This window comes from Sinocyclocheilus anshuiensis, unplaced genomic scaffold (assembly GCF_001515605.1).
Source record: "Sinocyclocheilus anshuiensis isolate Anshui unplaced genomic scaffold, SAMN03320099.WGS_v1.1 scaffold246, whole genome shotgun sequence".
NCBI classification, from domain to species: Eukaryota; Metazoa; Chordata; class Actinopteri; order Cypriniformes; family Cyprinidae; genus Sinocyclocheilus; species Sinocyclocheilus anshuiensis.
The window spans coordinates 2,076,219-2,100,531 of NW_015542356.1; the positions used below are offsets into that span (position 1 = coordinate 2,076,219).

At 35.4% G+C, this 24,313-nt stretch overlaps 1 protein-coding gene across 1 annotated transcript in view; it reads right to left on the bottom strand.

The window, feature by feature from the left end:
* Positions 1-1,487: 1,487 nt before the first annotated feature.
* mcama (melanoma cell adhesion molecule a) overlaps positions 1,488-24,313 on the bottom strand; it is a 63,981-nt gene continuing 41,155 nt past the window's right edge. The window contains exons 2-16 of the mRNA XM_016490563.1: positions 16,124-16,248; positions 14,670-14,895; positions 14,523-14,593; positions 14,337-14,424; positions 11,016-11,195; positions 10,200-10,327; positions 7,881-8,028; positions 6,725-6,840; positions 6,458-6,599; positions 5,770-5,900; positions 5,522-5,669; positions 4,316-4,354; positions 3,311-3,440; positions 2,248-2,377; positions 1,488-2,135 (exon numbers count right to left, since the gene is read on the bottom strand). Of these exons, the coding sequence (XP_016346049.1) occupies positions 2,115-2,135; positions 2,248-2,377; positions 3,311-3,440; positions 4,316-4,354; positions 5,522-5,669; positions 5,770-5,900; positions 6,458-6,599; positions 6,725-6,840; positions 7,881-8,028; positions 10,200-10,327; positions 11,016-11,195; positions 14,337-14,424; positions 14,523-14,593; positions 14,670-14,895; positions 16,124-16,248 (1,823 nt within the window). The 3' untranslated portion in view covers positions 1,488-2,114. The remainder of the gene's footprint in view (positions 2,136-2,247; positions 2,378-3,310; positions 3,441-4,315; positions 4,355-5,521; positions 5,670-5,769; positions 5,901-6,457; positions 6,600-6,724; positions 6,841-7,880; positions 8,029-10,199; positions 10,328-11,015; positions 11,196-14,336; positions 14,425-14,522; positions 14,594-14,669; positions 14,896-16,123; positions 16,249-24,313) is intronic.

Consider the following 24,313-nt stretch of genomic DNA (forward strand, 5'->3'; position numbering starts at 1 on the left):
CTGCAGTTGAGGCAGAAACAGAGGGAGCTGCAATTCCCCTCAGCAGTCAAAACACAAAGAGCTACAATTTCCTTCCCTACGACTATTTACAAACAGTACATGAGCTCTGCAGTAGTTTGAGTTGGACCGTACACACACTATTAAGTGTCAGCTCAGTATTACTCATGTTTATCCGTTTAGCTAAGTTGGATGGGGTTCCGTAATATCGTGAAGGGCTGTGTGTTTATGAAGCCTTCACATTTGTTATTCTTAGTGTCTTAATGTGGGGTTTTTAATTAACTGCCTTTGAAACGGAACTTACATTTATTATTTGGTCCATTGGGATTTACTGGAAAATCAGGAGATGACTAACTGTTCTGTACATTTAAACAAAATCAACTTTTTTTGTTCGTAGAATAAAAAAATCAAAAAAATCCAAGCTTTCTGCAGCATTATGCAAGGACCGAAAAACTAAAATATTTTCTGAACAGAGCGTAGAAAAGCACAACTGGAACAAATAAGGTCACAAGTAGGATCAATCGCTAAACATATTTATAATATATACATTTTTGTGGTCTAAAAAGGACATTGAGCCTCATTTGAGAAACAAGCAGAATGAATTAATTAGTAAAACCATTTTTACATAATGGTCACATTTAAATCAGTGCATTAAAGGATTAGTTCACTTCCAGACTAAACATTTCCTGATAATTTATTCACCCCGTGTCATCCAAGATTTCTTTCTTTCTTCATTCGAAAGTTTTTGAGGAAAACATTCCAGGATTTTTCTCCGTATAGTGGACTTCAATGGTGGCCAACAGGTTGAAGGTCCAATTTGCAGTTTCAATGCAGCTTCAAAGGGCTCTACACGATCCCTGCCGTGGAATAAGGGTCTTGTCTAGCGAAACGATCGGTCATTTTCAAAAAAACAAACAAACAAACAAAAAAAACGTATATACTTTTTAACCACAAATGCTCATCTAGCACTAGCTCGACTTCACGCAGATACATAGTCACGTAGGAAAGGTCATGTGTGATAGGCATAGAAGTACCGACTCAGTGTTTACAAAGCAAGCATGCAAAGAAAGTTAAACCCCCTTTACAAAAAAAAAGGTAAAACAACAACGATTTTAAAGTTGGAGAAAATGAGATGGAGTTTTTCGCCCTGCCCTACCTTTTTGAACCGAAGTACACAGACCAAGAACTAACCACGCGTGACCTTTCCAATCGCAGAGCATTTGTGGTTAAAAAGTATATACATTTGTATTTATTTATTTTTTTTCAGAAAATGACTGATCGTTTCGCTAGATAAGACCCTTATTCCCCGGCTGGGATCGTGTAGAGCCCTTTGAAACTGCAATTTGGACCTTCAACCCATTGGCTCCCCTTCAAGTCCACTAAAAATCCTAGAATGTTTTCCTCAAAAACCTTAATTTCTTTTCGACTGAAGTAAGAAAGTCATGAGCATCTTGGATGACATGGGGGTGAGTATATTATCAGGAAATGTTTATTCTGGAAGTGAACTAATCCTTTAATTCGTGCAACATCACGCCTGCTGCAACAGCTTGAGATGATATATTTTTGTAGGCCGACCCGGAAGTAAGCATCACCCTGGTTTCATTGACAAAAACGCAACAGGATTTTTCCAATGACTTTTGGATTACCGTATTTGATGTCATAGAATACCCTCAGCTTGCATTAACCACAGACCTTGTTTCAGACAATCAACCAAAAGAATGATGGAACCGGAAACTCATTTCCAGATTTTGGCCTACAAAAATATATCATCCCTGCAACATTCTATTGGTTTGGGATGCAATGTGGTGCTGACAGAGTGTAAGAATGTTTTTACTCAGTAATTCATTTTGCTTGTGTTTAAAGGATGAAACTCGTGGTCTTGAAATTGGTCGATGGTTGAAGAAAAACAATGAAGAACAGAGAACAATCTTCCTTTATCGCTTACGTCCCATTTATCCAAGCATGAATACTGCTGCTCACACACGAGATACAAAAGTACAGTCCACTTTATCCAGAGGAGGTGGCTGCTCCACAAGAGGTCCTCCAGCTCTTAAGACTTGATTGTTGGGTCAGCAGGGAGGTACAGACGCCATCTTTAGTCGCCCACAAGTCTCCGCTTATGAGTTAAGGGTGCTGTTCTTTATTCCAGGAAAAATCGCCACATAATAAAGTTATAGAGAGGCTCCTCGTGGTCATCTCATCATGATAAATGCTATGTTCTTTGAACAAGAGTTAAGTATATATGGTTACCTGGTCATTGGTAGGTTTCTGTTCCCCATTGACGCCCTTCAGTAGCACAGACTCCTCTGTCTTTTTTGCCTTCATCTCTACGACGATGTCATCTTTGTTAGTCTTCTCCTTGGTGCTGTAGGCATTAATGCTGTAGAGATTAACACACCCATACACAGTAACACTTTAGAATAATGGCCCGTTGTTAACAAGTAACTATGCAGGAAGTAATAGGTAATACTACATTAACACTTAACTTAATACTATTAACTAATAGAGAAGCAAGATTAACTAAGCAGTAAGTAGTAGCAAATTTAGGACAAAGCTAGTTCCTTATTAGATATTTGATAATTATTAAATAAAAATATCCTCATTGAGAACTACTTGTGAACTATGACCAATTAATAAAGAATAACCAATGAATTACTAATCACAACAGTAACGTCTTAAAAGTGAACAATTGGGTTCTTTGTGGAAACGAATTTATGAATTTGATATCCCCCAAATAAGTCGGCTACATTTTAAAATTGTGACTACTACTCTTACCAAAGGATGGATGTTCAAACTTAAACATAGAATAATAATAAAAATGAAAATTCACTTAAAAATGTTAATAATTAAGAAGTGATGCTGACAAGCTCATGATTGAATTAGTTCACAATTATTCCGGTTTGTCTGATTTGTCGTTGTGTTTTCTGACTTGTTAATTTGTTTTTGGATTTGTCGTTGTGTTTTCTGACTTGTTAATTTGTTTTCGGATTTGTCGTTGTGTTTTCTGACTTGTTATTTTGTTTTCGAATTTGTCATTGTGTTTTCTGACTTGTTATAATGTTTTCTGAATTGTTGTTGTGTTTTCTGAATTGTTATTTTGTTTTTTAGACTTGCATTTGCGTTTGTAATTTGTTATTTTGTTTTCAGAATTATGATTTGTTTTGCACTTCACGGCCACCGTAGTTTTTCTCTAATCTTGTTTACAGATTTCCCAGCACTTCCTTGCAGCCCCCGAGGGTCCCCTAACCCCACTTTGAAAACCCTGTACTAATGTTTACTAATAAACTGGACAGAAGGAAAAGGTATTACATACATTTCTTGCTTGCCTGATCGTCCACAGGGAAACTTGCCCTTTTTATACAGGAAGTAGAAGACACTACCCAGGATGGCCAGCAACAGGATGCTGACAATAATCACCACAATAATCACTCCACTATTATCAACTGGAGAGAGAGAACAACAGATGTCAACACTGGTATGACTGACTGATGTATAATAACCAATTAACTATTAGAATTTCAACAAGACACAATTAATTCATGCTGAAACGCAATTAACATGCTTTCAGGCAAAATACAAAAGTGAAATACCATCTTAAATCACAAAAAAGCACTAAAGGACACATTACACTGCACTTTTTAACAAAGGCAGCAACATTTGTATTCAAAACGCACGCCACATGCCCTTGTATATGAGACGAGTTTGGTATGAAACATATAATTAGAGTGTTTTAGTAAAATGAAATGAGACTCATATTCCTCAGAGTCAAATAAAGAAAATTAAGGTGCGCCATTCAGAGGAAGCGTCATCAAATGCTATAAATAAACACAGAGACGACAAACAATTGTCTGGGAATGAATTTTATGAGTTAAATCTACTCAATAAAACAGCAGGCCGCCACCACAATCTTCACCATAATAGTTTAACAGTCTCAGTTGCTGCCCAGCACTTCAAAACATTTGTTAAAATATTCGCATAGAACTAATTATACATTCATCTTGGAAAACATTCTGTGCTGGATCTGCCCCTGCTATCTGAATGAATGTCTGCTTCAATTTTTGCTTGCTTTTTTTGCTCTATGACTTTTCTTCACACAGAATTTTAAATATGCCCAGAGGCCGACATGAAGAGCCAAGCGGTTAGCTGCTGCGGAGGCTTTGCCATATCAAATCAATGAATTATTCAAGTACATTAGATGATCTTTCATTGTTTGTTAGGGTTGGATTTTGCAGGGATGAAATGGACTGGGTGTTGATTTAAAGCATACAATCCTTTCTAACAGACAAATAGAGAGACAGAAAAGGGAAAAAAATGTTACCTGAAGTTTTTCTAGCTGTTGGAGTCTGGGAGAATGGAACTGGGAGAAAACAACAGACAACATTATAATTTTTGATTCCAAACAACCAATATTCAAACATATCCTATTAATTTAAAAGTTCAAAATAAATTGCATGGTTAAAATTATATTATAAATCTGATGATGAGACATGTCTTTAAAAAAAAAGACATTACAACAGTACGTTTTCACAAAAATATTAAGCAGCACAACTGGTTTTAACACTTATAATAATAGAATGATTTCTGAAGGATCATGTGACACTGAAGACCGGAGTAATGATTCTGAAAATTCAGCTTTACCATCACAGGAATAAATGACATTTGAAAAAAACATTCAAATGGAAAACAGTTATTTTAAATTGTAACAATATTTCACAATATTACTGTTTTTAATGTATTTTTGATTACCAGACAAAACACTTGAAGAATAAATTCAAATGTAAAAATTAATAAAAAATTAAATACATACATGAATATTAAATGAAATATTATCAATTTCACACTTTACTATAAAATAAGTAATGTATAAAATAGTGCTGTCAATCGATTAAAAAAATTTAATAAGTAATCGCACATCTTTTCTGAAATTAATCACGATTAATCATGATTAATTCCACCTAATATTACAATTTTTAAAATATTTTTTCATTGAAATAATTTCACATTCAATCCTTAAATTAATGTACAAACAACATAAAGACAGTATATTTTAAATATTTGTTTAATGGCATGTTTTTTTTATGACAGAAGGCCAGTATCGTCTCTGTCTCCAGTTTGATGCGGTTATAAAGACGTTCTGCGTCTAAATAAACGCATTTTTTTTGCATTTGAGACAGAAGCAGCAGCAGTTGAGTGGGTTGGCCCACACTAGCTCCACCCCTGTGTTAATTGCATTAAACATTTTTAACGTGTTAAACTGAAAAAATTAATCGCCTGTGCTAACGCGCTAATTTTGACAGCACTAAGTATAAAATTGTACATAGTAATCTATGTATAGATATTACATTTATATTAAAATAAATATTATGTTTATAATTAGAATACATTTAGTCAGTTATATTTTAATGTCACATTTATGATCATGATTAATAATAGTGATTAATAATCATTACTATTATACAATTTATTATTAATGATCAACTGGAAGTCCTGATCTGCCGTGTAAATAAGGGAAATCGACTCTTACTGCGCCTGATGCTGTAAGTCTTGGTCTCTATTCCGAAGTCGTTTGTTGAATTGCAGACAGCAACAGTGTCAGTGGTGACTTTAAGCATCACAATGCTGTAGACTTGATCCTCAATCTCTCTTTTAACAACCTCACGCCAGCTCTGAGACTACAACACACACACACACACACACACACAAACAAGACAAAAGCGTCAATCCATGGCTCAGTGTAACATAAGCAGAGGGCTGAGAGGAAATCAGTGTTACCTGACTGCCGGTGATGCTCCAGGTGATGGTGGGTCTGGGGTAACCTCTCACCTCACAGCTCAAATTCACCCAACCCCCTACTTTCTCCATCAGCTCAATCTCTCTCTCCGCATCCTTCATCTGAGGCGCGCCTGGAGGAATAGATCCAGTAGCAATTTTAACTAAATATATGCTGATGTTAAAGGGGTCATATGATGTGATTTCAATTTTTTCTTTCTCCTTGGAGTGTTACAAGCTCTTGGTGCATAAAGAAGATCTGTAAAGTTGCAAAGACTAAAGTCTCAAATCCAAAGAGATATTCTTTATAAAAGTTAAGAGTCAACCACGCCTACCTAAAACGGCTCGTTCTAACACGCCCCCACGTCTACGTCACGATGTGGGAAGATTTGTATAACGCCTCCCAGATGTTCACGCAAAGAAAGAAGGCGTAACTTTTATTCTCGCTGTAGTATTGTTGTTGCCCCCGCCGCCATATCGTGAAGGAGCTGTGTGTTTCGTTGTGAAAGTGAAACTACTTTGTTTGGCCTTCCAAACGAGGACGATATCCACTTCTTCATGCCTGGAGCTGATCCGTGCTGGTCGCTGAGGAAATACAAAATAATGTTATTTTTAGCAGCATCATATGACCCCTTTAAAGCTCTTTTGCTGAGTTTCAGCAGTTTGAAACACTCGATGCACTCTTCCTCACCCTGTACGATGATATGGACAAAACCGCTGGTCAGCAGGCCTGGAAGAGACGGTACAGTCACCTCACAGTCATACTGTCCAGCTGTGTCAAACGTGGCATCCTGCAGCTGCATTATGTGTCCTCTCCCGACCTCAATCCCATCCTACACAAACAAGCGTGTGCAAACAAATTAAGTAAAGAACGGATGGGGTGAGAAGAAGCTCTAAACAGAATGTGGAAGACCAAACTAGACTGCCGAAGGATGCGTGAATCACACTGCAGTGTTACCTTAAACCACACAGTGGAGGTCTCTAACGACGACAGGGCATTGCAAGTGGCTGTCAGACTCTCTCCTTTCAGCATGACCTCCGAGTCTTTGGGCACCACCACAGCTGGGTCCAGATCTGAGCACACACATAAAGGTCAATGAGGTCAATAATTCCCAGTAAAAGCCTCGCTGTGAGCTTGACTCAAATGATATCTGCTTCATTTAATGACAGTGAGTAAATGATGACAGAATTGTTATTCTGGGTTGAAGTATTTCTTTCATATTGCTTAAGCAAAACAGAATCTTTCTTTCTTTCAGATTCTTAAAATTTTTAGAATTAAAATGATGGAATTTATTACAGTTTCTGTATTTTGCAAAACAGCAAATGTGGAACAATGCAGGCTAGTGACCATTTTTCAATAAAGAGTGTAACTTACTGCTAATAATGTTGGCTCCTTTATGTTAAATTATTAATTTAAATTACTTATATTACTTTTATATTACTTACTTTAATTACTTAAATTAATAAATATACTCTACCACACAGTAAGATGTTTTTATCGTTTTTGAAAGAAGTCTATTATGCTCACCAAGGCTGCATTTATTTGATTAAAAATACAGTAAAAACAGTTATACTGAGAAACATTATTACAATTTAAAATAATTGTTTTATATTTTAATATATTTCAAAATGTCATTTAAAATATGTTTCAACAGTCATTCAGTCTTCAGTGTCACATGATTCTCCAGAAATCATTCTAATGTTGATTTGTTGCTCAAGAAGCATTTTTGTATTATTATCAGTATGTTGAAAAAAGTTGTGCTGCCCATTATTTTTGTGGAAACCATAATACATTTTTTTATTTCAGTAATTTTATGGATGAATAGAAAGTTCAAAAGAGCAGCATACATTTGAAATAGAAATAGAACATTTTGTAATATTATAAATGTCTTTAGTGCCATTTTTGATCATTTTAATGCACTCTTTCTGAATAAAAGTATTAATTTGCTGACCACAAACGTTTGAATAGTAGAGTAAATGTTAATTATTCAACATTATTAGGTGTCAGCATATTTGGCAACAATACTGATAGATGATTAGATTACAGTGGTGTGCATTTTTTTTCTAGCTTCCAAATCTGTGTGTAAAAATGAGAAGCTGAAAGTTGAACTCACAGTGCACAGTGAGCTGTAGGGTGTCCACCACCTCATCATGGTTCACAGCATCCAAGTCCAGAGAGTGACATTCATACACACCGCTATCTGCCCGAGACACTTCCTTCAGAACCAGCAGCCCCTGATAGGAATCCAGCTCCACGTCTGACTGTTATGAGCAGGACACAGAGAACGGTGTGAATGCCTATCATACTGAAATGAAGTGATCTTTAGTCTGTTCATGGAATTTGATTTAAATTTTAAGAAAAACATGTAAATCTCTCTCTCTTTTACGCTGAAGTAATTACAAAATAATACGTAGTGAATGATGCCTCAAATAGCTGTAAAGATGGGAGGAAAATGGTAACTACATTACAACTGTTTTTTGTCCAAAAACCACAATATTATACAGTGAGTAATGTAAAATTATCATACAATCCCTTTATGTTTTTTGAATGAAGTCTGACTTGTCATTAAGCTAAACTAAGCATTCAACAGCTCTATTTAGCAGTCATTCTATAGCAGTGTTTTCCCACTGTGGTTTGAGGACCACTTGATAGCCTTCACCAGTGTTGCTATTCTTAAATAAAAATAAGACAAAAAAATTTTTGTTAACTGAAATAAAGCTTAAATAAAATAAAATGTAAACATAAATATTAGACGAAAAACTTCAACAAAAATTAGAAATGTTGCTTTGAAACTAAAACACAAAGCAACAAATGTAACAAAATTATGTTATGTAAATAATACTAAAATAGCACTGCACTTCAGAGACCCATTAGAACTATATATATAAAAATTATTAGATATTATAATTATGTAATATAATTGTCAAAAAGCACCATCGTTGGGTTCTTTGATGGATTAATTATGTAAGACAAAGAATTAACTCTATGATTATTTTAACATTATTTCTGGACTAATTAGTGTTAATTTGTCTCACTTCAGTAGTGTACACTCTTAGAAGAAAAGGTTCTATATAGAACCTTAAAAGGTTCTATCAGGCGCTTCATATATGGAACCCCTAAAAGGTTCCATATCGCGCGCTTATTAGTGATCACTCTCGCGAGAGGCACGCGACTGAAATGCGGCGCTGTGCAGACGGGACAAAACTGATCAGCGCATAAATACACGTTCAAGTTGTTTGCCGTTTATGTCAAAGATAATTTTATGCATCTGTTTGGAGGGATGAGTTATAAGAATAGCCTTTTAGAATCTAAATGAAACACTGAAACTCTGTACGATATGAGCATGTTGCTCGTCAATAAAAGAGCTGTTACATGGCATGATAACTAACTTGCAATCATGTTTTTGTGCTGATTAAATAGCAGACTATAGCGTGTACCTATTAATAAATAGATAAAACTGTCCAGATTGCTATACACTGCTAGTACACATGTATTTCTACCTGATCAGTTTGTTGGTATAAATTAATAGTTTGATTCAGTGATAGTAGACTTAAGTAAAACCAGTTAATTTAGATGTTAGGCATTTTTTCAGTGTACAGGATCACGTGGCAATTAGTTTCTATTAATCTTGAAAGTGCAGACGTAAATTTTAAGTTTATTTCTTCGGAATAAAGGTGTGTCAACGTAAAATTGAAATAAAAACACAAATACAATGTAGTATAATAATTTTAAATAGCCTAATGTGTAAACATACATGAAGCATGGTTTAGCCCAAAGAACCCTTTTTTGCCAAAAAGGGTTCTTTCTCCTTATATAGAACCTTTTTGGCATAAAGGGTTCTTTGGAGTTGAGTAAAGAACCCTAGGGTTCTATATAGAACCCCAAAGAACCCTTTTTTTTAAGAGTGTAACATTATTGAACACTGACATTTATGTGAGTATGTAGGGGTTTAGTCTAATTTGTTTTAGCTAGGAAACAATCTAAGGTTCATTAGCTAATTAATTAGTTATTTCAGTAAAAAAATAAAAGTAAAAAAATGTCAGTATTTCAGTAAAAAAAGCAATTTGGCACATTTATAGACTGGCTTTTTTGGCATAGATTGGAATAGACTAAATTTTATTTTTTTTGCGCTATTGAAAACTGCAGGTAGTTGTTTTGAGATCATTGGTACTTCTCTGATTTTTGCTTTAATTCTGCCATCTGAAACATTTGAGAACCACTGTTGTCATTTTGTCATATTGTCATTAAAACAAATGCGTATTAAACACACACTTAAAGCTGCAAATCAGTAATGATACTGTTCATCCTGAGCATATCAAGCACATTGTCTGGGCCAGACGTCTACTATGTCTGCTTCTTCTCAATGGTTTACAGCCTCCCATTCAGAAAAAAAACGTGTCCAAATAAATGAGGAAAAAGAGGCTATTCTCACTTGTTCTCGGTTGAAAATTATGGGTGCTGGGGGGTTCCCATCGCCTTGACAACGGAGCTCCACTGTGTTCCCCTCTTTGACCAAGCCCTCGGGCGATTCTTTCCATATCTCCACACTGGTCGTGGGGTCTATATGACATGCACATACACAAAGAGCAAGGGGCCATGAATCTTATTTCATTCAAATGTATCTTGCTAAGGCAACATAATTGTCATATTCAGTTATTTAGTCAGTGCTGACAAAGCAAAGACCTTGTAGGTGTGTCACCGTTCTATTTTTATATCAGTGTGGTACAAAATAATAAAAAAGTAGTCTGATTAGATTACTTAACATGTGTAATCTAATAGATTACTAATTACAATTTTTATCATGTAATCTTTAATCAGTAAGGGGCTACAATTTGTAAGTAATCTACTCAGTGCTGTCTGTGATATTCTAAAGCTATCTGAAATATAAAAAACATGAAACAAGAAAATACAAGTCCTTTTCTGCAAAACCATGGCAGATCTGTCAGATCTAATGTGCTCTTATAACCTTATCTTCGCAAAAAAGTGTTACTATCAGCTTCAAATAATTTCGTTTTTTCCACAATTAAAGTGAAAATACTATGTGAAAAGATAGAATCATAGCCAGTGAGATCAAATATGATGTATATGCAGGTATGTGAAGTGGGATTTTAGACCAGCACCCAGCACAATGCAACAGACAACAAAAATCCATGCATTCAAGCAGTGTTATTTAGCTAGTCACAGCTGCAAGAGTTTGAATATATCACATTCCACTTCATCAAAAACTCTCATTCATAAATGGACTTACAGTGAACTGTAATATTGATGCCTTTGGACTCGGATGTCCTGACAGCTCCTGGGACAAAATAGCTAACTTCACAGGAAAAGTGGGCGTCTTTGTCTTCCTTGGTCACCTTATAATGCAACTCACTTTGCACTGTATATAGACCACTGGATTCCCTCGTCAGTAGAGTTACCATGTTCGCCACTGGCATGAAACACACACACACACACACAATTAGGGCATATAAAGCCCTGAAAGCAAAAAACAACAACAACAACAACAAAAAAACATTATAATCTTACTGGTTAACGATCAACCAATGAGCTTCGGTTGTCGGTCAATTCCAAGTTTTGCACAGAAACGACCGTACACCCAATTTTCTGTTGTATGTTTGTTTCGTAAATGAGGCCCACTGTGTTTATGAATATTAATAGTGCTAATATTAATATTAATTGTGCAGACATAATTAAAATGTCTGTTGAGTATTCAAATGTTAACTAAAGAAAGTCAAATTAAGAAAAGAGGATTTATTTAAAGGGGTCATCAGATGCAAAATTCACTTTTACATGTTGTTTGAACATAAATGTGTGTTAGCAGTGTGTGTACACATCCACCCTATAATGATAAAACATTTTTTTTTTTTATAATTCACATAAATCTTGACCCCTTTCTCAAATCAAGCCCTTCTCTGATTCTTGGCTATGTGATGTCACACAGACCCAGGCTGCTCCCATGATTGTTGATTGACACTGGCGTTTTATCACAGCCTCACCTACAGAAGAAATGAGTATACGGTTTTTTATGAATCTTTGCAAATCGCCATTCCTTGCATGCTAGTTATCAAGTTCCGCGGCTAAATGCGGCATTTAATGCATTTAAAGAGACATGCAACAAAACGAGTTGCTGTGAAAAAAATTGTTTTTGACAGGGTAAAAAGTGTGTTGTTTTACATTACCATTGAGAAATTTTAGCCAAAGTATGTTATAGACTTTTCATTAAGACCCTAAAGAATCATATCAACTTGTGGAAAATAGGCATCCGGTGACCCCTTTAAAAAAAAGTTTATTTATTTAGATGTTGATGACACTAATGTGACAGACGGAAGACAGAAATAATGCTTTAAAATCAATTGTTTGTAATTGAAATGGACTTACTTATTGTAAAAATATATCAGCAGAGGAGCTGTAAAAGACCAGATGCAACTCTCCCATTCTTCTCACTTCATCTGGTTTTACAGTAAACTGGTCAGCTGGGTCTGAGCCGGGGTCTGCAACATTATTAATATTATATATTTTTCTTGTTCTCTGCCAGAAACTGCTTGGGCTTCAAGGAAGTTCCCCAGCGTCAAAATCAGCCTTGAGTCTTTGTGCAGAGAGTCTCACTCTCCACTCACTACTGATGACAAGAACTGGATGGAGCCCATGAAGTGAAGATACCACACTGGACACGGATTTTGCATCAAAAGACAAGTCTTTACTTCAGCATATAGATAGAACAATCAGACAAAACCATAAAAAGCCAAATGAAAAAGATGAAGTAACAATACTTAAGCAAAAAGGAAAATGCTAAGGTCAATAATCACAGAACCACAAGTGTTCTATGACAAAATCATTAAACATAATTTTATTATTTAGATTTTTTTTTAATGATTTATTGAGCAGGAACTGCCACAATCATGTTTTCTTACACTAAAGCACGGGTTCCCAAACTTTTTCATTCCCAGACCGTCCTAGACATGTATAACCCAAGACCAACCAAAGGTTTTTTTTTTTTCATATTAAATTTTTCACACACACACACACACACACACACACACATTAGTGGCAACCTTTAAGAGGAAACAGATCTTAATTCTTCATATAAACCCTGCTGGAAAAAAACAGGGCATACCATCTTAAGGAGTCTAGCTGGTTTTTGGAACACTGTTGCTTGTCTAGTGTGGCCTACCAGCTCAAAACAGCTTGACCAAGATGGTCTACCAGGCTGATACAGATTCCACCAAATGGCAGTCCAGCTGACCAAACATCGAATACAGCCTGGACCAGCTAATGACCTAATAACCAGCTACTGCTCTCAAGTCAACATCAAATGTGTCTGCAACTCAGAATGGGATTTTCTTAATTGGCCATTAGTGAATTGTGAATAATAACGATTTTTCTAATTAATCAATATAAGCTATTAAGATATTAGATAATTAATTGTGCATGCTCATTTACCATATTTTACATATAGATTACCTTGATTGTCATCTAACACTCACTTAAAATTACAAGGTTAAATGTAATCTTTAGCAAATTTCAAATATCAAATCTCTGTACATTATAATATTGTGATGCCTATATTCTTTTGTGGCATTTAAAACAATTAATTTCAGCTTTTAGGTTGGACAAGAACCAAAATTTGCACCAAATTTGCTATTTATTTATCGCCACTTATCAGTTAATGACCACAACATAAAAAAATAATTTTTGGCTTATTAGAATTTTAACATATGTACATCTCTAGTCTCAGATCTGAAGCAAGTTATTGTACTTTAATGTAAAATGACACACATAAATCCGTTTTTCTTTGTATAATGTGCACTGATGAGTCATGCACAATATGACAAGGAATTTGTATTAAGAAAGTAAATAAGGTCAGTTTTGATTTGATGTTTACTTTAGGTTTGGTTTTTCTAGATTTTCCAGCAGGGGTAATGAATATTTATATACTTACATACTGTTACAAAAAATGTTTGGGGTCAGAAACTGATGAATGATTTAAACTGACCAAGTGACAGCAAAGACTTTTACATTGTTTCAAAAGATTTATATTTCAAATAAATTGTGTTCTTTTTATATATATCCTTAAAGAGGTATTATGGTTTCCACAAAAATATTAAGCAGCACAACTGTTTTCAACATTTTTAGTAAGAAGAAATGTTTCTTTAGAAGTAAATCAGCATATTAGAATAATTTCTGAAGGATCATGTGACACTGAAGACTGGAGTAACGGCTGCTGACAATTCAGCTTTGCCACTACAGGAATAAATTAAATTTTAAAATATATAAAAATGGTTAGTAAATTCAATTGTAAAAATATTTTGCAATATTAGAGTCTTCCTTTTCTTTTTGATTAAATAAATCAGCCTTTGTTAGCATTACACACCTCTCAAGAATATAAGAGAAAACCTGCTGACCCCAAACTTTAGGACGGTTGTATACAAATTAATTCATATAAAATAAAATTATTAATATGACATAAAATAACTTAAAATTATATTATACTGAATTATAAAGATAAATCAATGATAATAATATATAGACAAAAATACATAGATAATAAATCTGTGTGTTTTTTACTCACAGCCACTAGTGGGGTGGATGGGGATGTGATCACGGTACCATGTGATGTTCGGCTTGGGAAAGCCTTCTCTGGTCTCACAAGATGCAATCTAACCAAATAAAAAAAATGTGTCAGCTTAAACCCACCATAAATAACTGACACAAACATTATATATGCACACAGAGAGAATCTGAGAGCGTGATGTACCTTAGCTGGGGATTCACCGGACACAGAAACTCCAGAGAGGACACCTTCAATGACGGGAGGCTCTGGGGGGTCTGAAAACAGCAAGTTCACATTTACATATAAATGAAGGAAAAGAAGCAACAAGCCGTTTAGCGAGAAGAGACTTACCAAAAACCTTCAAGACAGTCTTGCCCTCTTCACTGCCTGCTGACAATCCACTGACCTGACAGAAAAACTCTCTTTCATCAGACAGCTTAACATCCTGAATGGTCAGAGTTTCTCCATCACTGCTGGATCGCACACTGATACGATCGCTGTAGGTCGTGTTCTCATCCACCTTCTGCATGGTCAGATCGCTGAATGAGATTCGGACCCGATGACCTTCACGTTCCCGCTGAGGATGATGGGAAGTAAAACTTGGTAAATGGTCTGTAGATATGACTCGAGTCCCTCATTCAAATGTAAGTCCAAGGGACATTTTAATCATTTTTACGTCAGCCAGGTGAAGCCTGAGCACACATATCCGCATATCTACATATCCAGAAACATTAAAGTCTAAAGGCCCGTTCACACCAAGAACGATAACTATAAAGATATTAGTGTCCACACCAGCGAACGATATCGTCTGTTTATTCTAAGAGCACATGCGTCTGCTGCTTTAAATTCTTGAGCTTGTTACAGCAGGATGGATTCTGATTGGCTGTCAGTGTTTTATCGTTCATCAGCTGGAAAAAAATAGTTTTGAAAGTGATCACAACGATATCGTTCCTCTGTATCGTTATCGTTATAGTTGTGGTGTGAACTATGCTATTCTTTAATATTGAGAACGATTTTTAGAACTATATCTTTATCGTTATCTTTATAGTTATCGTGCTTGGTGTGAACGGGCCTTTAGTTGACCCAAAAATGGAAATTCTGTCATAATTTATTCATCCTCGTAAATTTGCAATTGTGAGAAATAAAGTCAGAATTGCGAGACATAAACTCGCAATTCTGACTTCTTTTCTCGCATTTGTGAGTTTAAATCTTGCAATTTTTACTTTTTTTCTCGCAATTGTGAGTTTATATCTCGCAATTCTGGCTTTTTTACTCGTTTTTCAGAAATGTGAGATATAAATTTGCAATCGCAAGTTATAAAGTCCAATTCTGAGGGGAAAAAAGACTGACTATTTTCTTACAATTGTGAGTTTATATCTCACAATTTTGACTTTATAACTTGCAAATGTGTTATAAAGTCAGAACTGTGCGATATAAACATGCAATTCTGAGAAATTGCAAGAAAAAAAGTCAGAATTGTGAGATAAAAAGTCAAAATTTATTTAGTAGTGGAAACAAACTTCCATACAAATGTGTCTCTTTAGAGCACTTGTATTAAACTGCTTGACTCATATGTATTATTTTACAGTGCCTTTGCGAACATTTTGAAGTGTCAAAATTTTGGCTGCGTGGACTTTTTAATGCATGGACATAAGGTTTCTAGGTTTCTTTAAAAATATCTTCAATTGTGTTTCGAAGATGAACGGAGATTGTATCGGTTTGGAAAAGAAATAAAAGGAATTTGAAGGTGAACTATCCCTTTAAATCAAAAAGTGTGAAAGAGCCTGAGAGATTTCAGGACTCACCACAAACCACTGGACTATGACCATCATGGGCTGCTCGGTGAAGGTATACAGGCAGGGGATTTCTGCAGACTTGTCCATGTAAACCTCTACAGTGTCCTCCATCCTCAGATCCACCAGCGCCCAAGCTGCCAAAGAAAACACACTGAGATTGTGAGCTTGAGGCCATGTGAGAACAAAGGCTGCTTTATCGACACGTGAAAAAAACACATTAACAAGCTTTTAATGCATTTTAGATTGTGTACTAATGTTTAAGCCACAACCTTAGAGAAAACTCAATTACACTCCTATTAATGATAGGTCAGCAGCAGTAAAACACTCTCTTTGTTAAAATTGTTCAGGGTCATTTGAAGTCGGTGCATGATGACAAGGCGCTTGCCGGAACTGTGGACTGTTTTTGCATGTTCTGCACTGATTGTGGGGTGAAATTATTTAGGATTGATTTAGTATGGTAAAAAGAGGGAATTCTGAGGGAAAATGAAATTATAATCAGCCAAAGCAGAGAAACGAACATAGAAGGCGTGGTGCATGTCTACAAGTTTGTCAATGACGACGAGATTTATCGGTATTGCTGGTGACTCAGGTTTTCATGTTGATGATGTTATCAAGCTTTTGAATTCTGTGACTGTGGATTGCATGCGGGCCAACTGAGAACATCAGACAGTCAACGAATCATTGTTATCCTGCTGTGACTGTTCTCAGGACAGCTCACATGGTATCTATGCAGCTCTTTTCAATTTTCCGGCTCTGTTTGTTGGGGGAAATCAATGTAATTCCAATGCACATCCGTCAGATGTATTGATAGAAAAAAGCATAATCAAATTAGACAATATATTTAGTAAACAAATACACAATGGGGTGTAAGAGGTGCATACATTGACTGAGGAATGTAAATCCTGCAGAACTTTTTGTGTAATTCTGCAGGCAGCTTCTCTGCAGCCTTGCTGATGACCCACATTTGTAGATGCATTGATCTCGCAGAAGTTGAAAGCTAAACCGCACTGGCACAGCTTCACATGGCTGGCAATACTACTTTGAAGAATGCTCTAGGCCACCATACCACATCAGCACTGACCGAATCATAGGAAAATAGGCAAAATCACTAACTCCAAACAAGCTATTCCCCATACAACCTATTACATGTTATGGCTCTCAAATACATTTTCATGGAAAGCAAAGGATAAAACATGGCCCATTAACTTACTTCATAATGCATAAAGTGGATTGTCTTTGCAAGAATATGAAAAACTATTCATATGCATTTAAACTAAGTTGAATCTCACAAAAAATATGTCCATGTTAGAAAGAAATAACTTTTTATTTATTTGCATTGTGACGTATTAAAAACAGTTAAGCTAATTTTTCTTCCATATTCTTATTACTATAATGTGCCCAGTACTTTAAAATATATTTTTTTAATTTCTTACTGTATTACAATTAATTAATTATTAATTAACTGTACAGAGAATGAGATTCTGCATTACAGTAAAGAGAACTGAGAGGAGCGAGACTTTACTGACAAATAAGTTAACAATACAAAAGTTATTGAATGGTTTTGTAAAAATGGTTGTTAAATGGATAGCTCACCCAAAAACCCCTGAAATTATGAATTATTAATGCACAAAACCAAAAGTTTTGCAAATGCAAAAGTTTGGGGTCAGTAAGAATTTATTTATTTATTTATTTATTTATACTTTGTTCAGCAAGGATACATTACATTGATCTAAAGTGAAATAAAGTAAAGTTATAAACACATTTCAAATAAGTAATAAATTCTTCACCATCACAGGAATAAAAGGCATTTTATGGCATTTAGAAAATAATTATTTTAAACTGTAATAATATTTCACAATATTGCTGTTTTTATTATATTTTTAATCAAACTAATGCATCTTTAAAAAAATATATATATATATATATTACTAATCCCAAATGTTTGAATGGTGGTGTACTTTCATTCATTCATCAATTCATTAATTAATTTTTAATGTAGCACAAAATAAGATATTTAGCAAAATGCCCAAGCTGCTCTTTTCCATACAATAGAAATTACTGGGTTGGTCCGATATAATAGTACCAAAAGGTATGGCTTGTGTACTATATTCCAAGTCTTCTGAATCCAGACAATAGCTTTGTGTGTGGAACACTTGTGTGTGAGGCAGAGTAAATAAAGGCACAATTTTCATTTTTGGGTGAACTATTCATTTAAAATCCTCCCTCTCTTTACTTTCTGGCCATCTCTTTTGTAGCAACATTGAGGTTTTGAGTGGCAAACACAGCCTGTCGGCGGCTGCCACCACACCAACTGAAAAAATACAGACCCAGATTTTGTGACCACAGGCGTGATTTTAATCTGAAAATCTTTGTCTGACTCAGATATGAGTGATACCATTCATCTTCTCATCTTCCGTTCCTCAGATATCCGCGATCAAAACAAGCGTCCAGCCACTGTGACTTTTTTTAAATGTCACTCTCTGCCCTCAACGGCCTTTTTGTATTAAAAGAAAGTAATTTTTTCCTCCCTTCAGCCTTTCTATCTCTCTGCAACCTGCTCTCTGTCTCTCTCTCACTCTTTCTCTCAGCATGCAGAAAATAGGCTCGGACTGAAAGGCCTCCTTTTTAATTGGAAACATCTGGGAAGTAGGGAGCTGGGCTGGTGGGGTGCCGTGGAGACAGGTTATTATAGGATTTCCACGTCCTTGGCGAGTGACTGGTGGAGGAGAGAGACGCTGGCGAGGGATCAGGGGTGAAGCTGCTACACAACAACCTCATCACTTGTCTCCCTCCCCTCAGCGGTATGAGGTCAGTGGCACAGCTACTGCTGGAGGGGGTCTGGCTATGTCAACAACACCCGAGATGGGTTAGCCTCGGAGCTCACGGTGTGTTTGTGATTGAGTGAGCAATGAGACATGGTTTTCTGAATTTCACCTCAAAACCGCACAAATCTTATCCTTAATCACTATCTTTGTTCAATAAATAACACTAAGCACTGCTTAAAACAAGATGCACTAATAATTTAATGAGGTTTAGGTTTAGTACATACTAATGTCTGATTTTGAATAGAGTGTATTAGATTTTTAAAATGTCTTTGTTAAAGTGCTATAAGCCCTGAACCAAGCCAACCAGCTACAAGGAGAATCAAAACAGTACAAACTGTTCGTACAAACTGTCTTTAATGAGAACTACAATCCCATGAACCATTGTGAATGACTTAATTGAATTAAAAATTATGGAGAAATATCCATTTAAAGTTGTTGATTGTGTATATATAGAATACATATATTTTAATTTTATTGAAAAATATGCATATATATCATATATCATTTGCAGTGCTTCATGGGAATGGCTGGAGCTCAGCGCTTGTTTGGCTCGTCTGATTGGTTCACAAAGGATTCAACTGTTAAATGCGATTATTTAAAACCTAAGTTGAAATAATGAGAACTGATGGCTTCAACAAATGCATATACCATCGATAAACAACCTTGGAGCTCACAGCAGATCTGTCTTTAAAGGTTTATAAGTTATCTTTAAAAATCAATTTCCCTATGGAAAAACTGAATGGCATTTTTACTCCCTGAACCTGAGAGTTGCACTCTATTGGTAACAGACCTCAAGGGGGTGATAGATTTCCCTTCAAATGTGTGTGTCTTTAATCTTTATGTGTTATTATTCAAGCAGCTCACTAGTTTGAGTAACTTGCTCAGGAGAGAGTTTCTCAAAAGCATCAATAGCCAACAATAGTTCAGTCATTACCAACAAAGTTCAAGGATTATACAGCTCTCAACCTGTGTTTAGAAGCATAGTTTCCTGTTAGTCTGACATGTGGACTTCCGTAGATTATGCTCTTGGACACAATGTATATACAGTATATATATCAGCGCCGTTTTCGATTGTGTATGTACATAAATGCGCAAAGAAACCCTGCAGTATCATGTAAGAGCAATGAATCAAACCCTTAATGAATCAAACATCAAATAAAGCAAAACTAGTTAAGTATAGTCCTCAGATGACATGATCATTACAGCAGCATTTTGGAGAAAGTACATTGTGGAGAAATCTGCTGACTGAATGAATCGCATATATATGGGAGTAAAGTGTACGGCAATTACATACTGTGTTAATGTGATTAACTACTACTTAATATGTAATAATCGGACATTAATTGTGATTTCATTCCATTGTTTTAATTTAATCATGGCAATGTTTTATTATTTCTTTTTCTCAATATTTTTTCCCCTTGCATATCATGTGCGAGGCTCCGTACGGAAAGATGCTGGACCCAGATGCTGCAGCTATTACATCTTCCAGCAGGGGCTAACAGCCATGCTAATCAGCAAAACCCTCAACCCATGAATTGACCAAAAAATTAAAACCGACCACAGAAGAAGACAACTTGCGCTACTATGGCTCCCCTTGTGGCAATTCTGAGAATGCAACGATACTTATGAGCAATGCGCTTTGTTATGAAGTAAAACTTTCATATGAAGTCATGAAATTGAGCTTGCATTTGAAAAATGTGAAAAAATCTGCCACTAGACCAAAATAAAATAAATTTATTCTGCCATATTAAATTATACTCAAAACAATGTCAAAACAAATACTTAAAAAAAATTTTTTTTAATGCAATTTGCTTATTGAATAAATTCATTTAGTTTTAAATATGTTTAGATCTTTTTATTTTTGTATTTTTTTTTATTCTAAACAAGACAAAAGTACTGATATACTTATACATAGAGCTTTTCACGCTAGATGCGGACTATAGCCACAAATGTCACTTAAAGGACATATCAGAACTATGAAAACATAATATCACAGAAACGTCAGTTCATATGTGGATATTTCTAGTAAAAGTCTGAAGACACAAATGTTTAGCTATCTAAATGTGGACATACCATAACCAGAGTTTTTAGCCTATATAAAGCTGATCGTACTTACTTCAGACTAACCCCAACCAACATCCTGCTTCTAAAAACGAACTTATTATATATTTAGAATTTTAAAAAATAACTTTATTAATAAACCATTTTAACCTTTGAGGATTTCCCCAGTGGGAGATTTTCTCAGGTTTTACAACGTCTGTACACAATTTGGTCCCTAAAGTACAGCTATTTACTGCAAGTCACATCCCACTGGTCCCATTCTGCATTCACACCCCATTTTCAGGGCTGCTGCCTTTCTCTCTCACACCCTCCCCCGACCACCCCACCCCAGCCGAGAGCAGCCGCCTCACTTATTGTGACTAAGACGCTGGCCCTACTTGCTCAGACCTCTCTGTCCTTTAGCACAGCTTCACTGAGGCCCCCCGACTGCATCCATCCACCCATGGCCTTCAGATACAAGTCATTGTTCCCACACCTGGGGAGCAAATCTCCTTCTCCCCGACTGTCTCCAAGCCTTATCTAAGCTTAAAACATCCTGAAGTATCTCACATATGCCCCTGTTTAAGTCTTCAGGTAAACAGAAAGGTGAACAGAAGTTCATTGTTTGCCTCAAGTGGTGTTTTTCTTATCTTCTCCAACAAACATTTCTGAAATAGCCTGAAACAAACAAGTTGACAATGATTTTCTTTAACATGGCCGGATAATCCGATTAGCAAAGGTGCAGGATATCTTGTCAAAGGAGATCTGAGGCAAGACCTACATGGTGTTTTCTTATCTGAGAGAGAGAAAGAAGAGGGTCAGTCAGTGTTCACAGTAAAGAGCTATTAAAAATCCAGTCTAAAAAAAGTCTGCCAAGTTCTTGTCACGGGTTGCTACTGTGAGGAGCACGGAACGAGGAAACCAGGAGTACAAACCAAGGAGTTTATTTACATCGCAGGGAATCACACATAGCACAAGGGAATTGACATAAACAAACAATACCGGACAACACTAACACAAAGGACTCAGACTTTTAAACACAGGATGACGAGGGACTAAGGAGACACACCTGGGATCATTGGAAATAACACATGGGAAACACCTGGGATGAAATCAACAAACACCTGGGGAGCAAGACACAGACAAAACATGGAACAGAGTCTGACAGTTCTTAGGAACGCAAACTTTGTATTCATGTTTGTTTCATTTGTTTTGTTTTTGTTTTTTACTTTTATAAAATTTTCAAGAAATGTTTACCACCTTTCATAGTAAAAAAAACTAAACAATTTATATATTCTACCACCTGAACTAACCTTGCCTTGTTATACATTTTTAATAATACAAAAAAGGTGGGAAAACAAAAACAATGAAACAAAGCGAAGCAAAACTAAATGAAACAAAACAAAAAACAATGAAAACAACAACACTAAACAAAACTACAACAACAACACTAAACTAAACTAAAAAAAAAAAATCAAACCAAACCAAAACAAAACAACTTCAAAAAGCATATAAAAGGGAGATAAGATGAAACCAATAATCAATTTTCAGAGTATTATAGCATCTTAGCTGTTTATTAGTACTTTTAAAGCACATATTATTGCTTTATTCTGCATGACCATATTCTAGATTCCTTAACCCTACTCCATTCCTAAACTATACTACAACAACAACTACCTTACTTACTATCAATAAGCAGTAATTAGGAGTTAATTGAGGGAATATGTTACCGATCTTTATGTCTCCTCAAAGTTTTTTTAAATGAATTCATCGTTCAAGTTTATATATGTAGGAATTCTGAATGTATTTTTGAATACATTTGCATATCCAGACCAAACAATGTGTGTCATGTCACTGACCAATTGAAACACTGAGACAGAGAGGAGACAGATACCTAAGGCCCATGTATGTCAAACCGCTGCTCTGTGTTATTAACATTCAGGGCAGTTTGCCTGCGTACCCTGCAAACCCACGTCTGGAAACCACCGCTGAATATTTGGATGTGCTGACAGAGTTTCAAATAACAAGAGTAAGGATGCCTGAAACCACATTGTTTTTGCAGGATGATGACCAGCTATGTGTGTGTATCAGAACGAACACAGGGGTGGAGAAATTGTGGGCCACAAGCTGAAAGAGAGTTCCTCTAAGAACCAAGATATTATCTTAACAATGGGATACACTACCACAATTATACTGCCACATATATGCACTGTCCATACAAAAGTGGGAAACATCAGTCTGTCTGCTCAGCAACAAAGAAGATCAGCTTCTGTTTCAGCCTCAGCTGAGATGAATTACATCCCCAGCTGTTTTTTATTCCTGCAGTGTGACTCCCTAAACGTAAAGACAAATGCAAAGCCCAGCAAGCAAACACAAACTCCCTCCCTCTCACTGAACTCCGAGGAGACTTGAGTCTTGAAACAGTCAGTCTTCAATGATCTGTGATAAGTAAATGGGCCTTATCTATCTTTTTGAATAGAAAAGGCTGTGTGTTTCCAATATGATAAACATTTCAAAACAAAACTATAGTTAAAGCAGTATTTGACCTCAAAATGAAAGATCTGTCATCATTTACCTAACTTTACAAAAAGGGCTGCATGGCTTTGGGGGGAAAAAAGTGTGATTCTGAATAAAAAAAACAAAACAATGAGTGATTTAAAATGTAATTTATAAAAAAAAGCTCTAGGTTGGCTGCAATAATAATAATAATAATAATAATTATTATTATTATTATTAAGATATAGTTTGTATTGTAATATTTCACTGTATTTAAGAAAAATATAATAATAATAATAATAATAATTGTATTTCACAGTACCACTGTAAAAGTACAATTATTATTGTTTTATAATTATTAAATTATTTTAATTTTAATTAGAACATACATAAGGGATAATGTCAAGTCTTTATTTCAAAATAATATTTTATTGTGTGTGTGTGTGTGTGTGTGTGTGTGTGTGTATATATACAGTATAAATGAAATTTATTTTGGTGTTTATTTTGTGATACTAAATTGGATTGCTTACTTTTATAATATAATATACTAAGATTGTCCAATCAGAATCCAGTACGGCAGAGCAAAAATGAAATAAAGAAACACTGTATATATGAACTATTTTAAACACAATTAAACAATTTTTTTTATATATATGATGCTTCAAGACATTTTATGCCATGTTTGACTTCTTGTGACCTTCATGTGATGTTTAAAATGAACCGAACCAAGACAGAGATTTAAGAGCTATGGCATATGGCTTTAGAAGACCTGGGCCCATATTCACAAAACATTTTATCTTACCACTAAGAGTTCTCCTAAATAGCAGTAAAAGTTTTT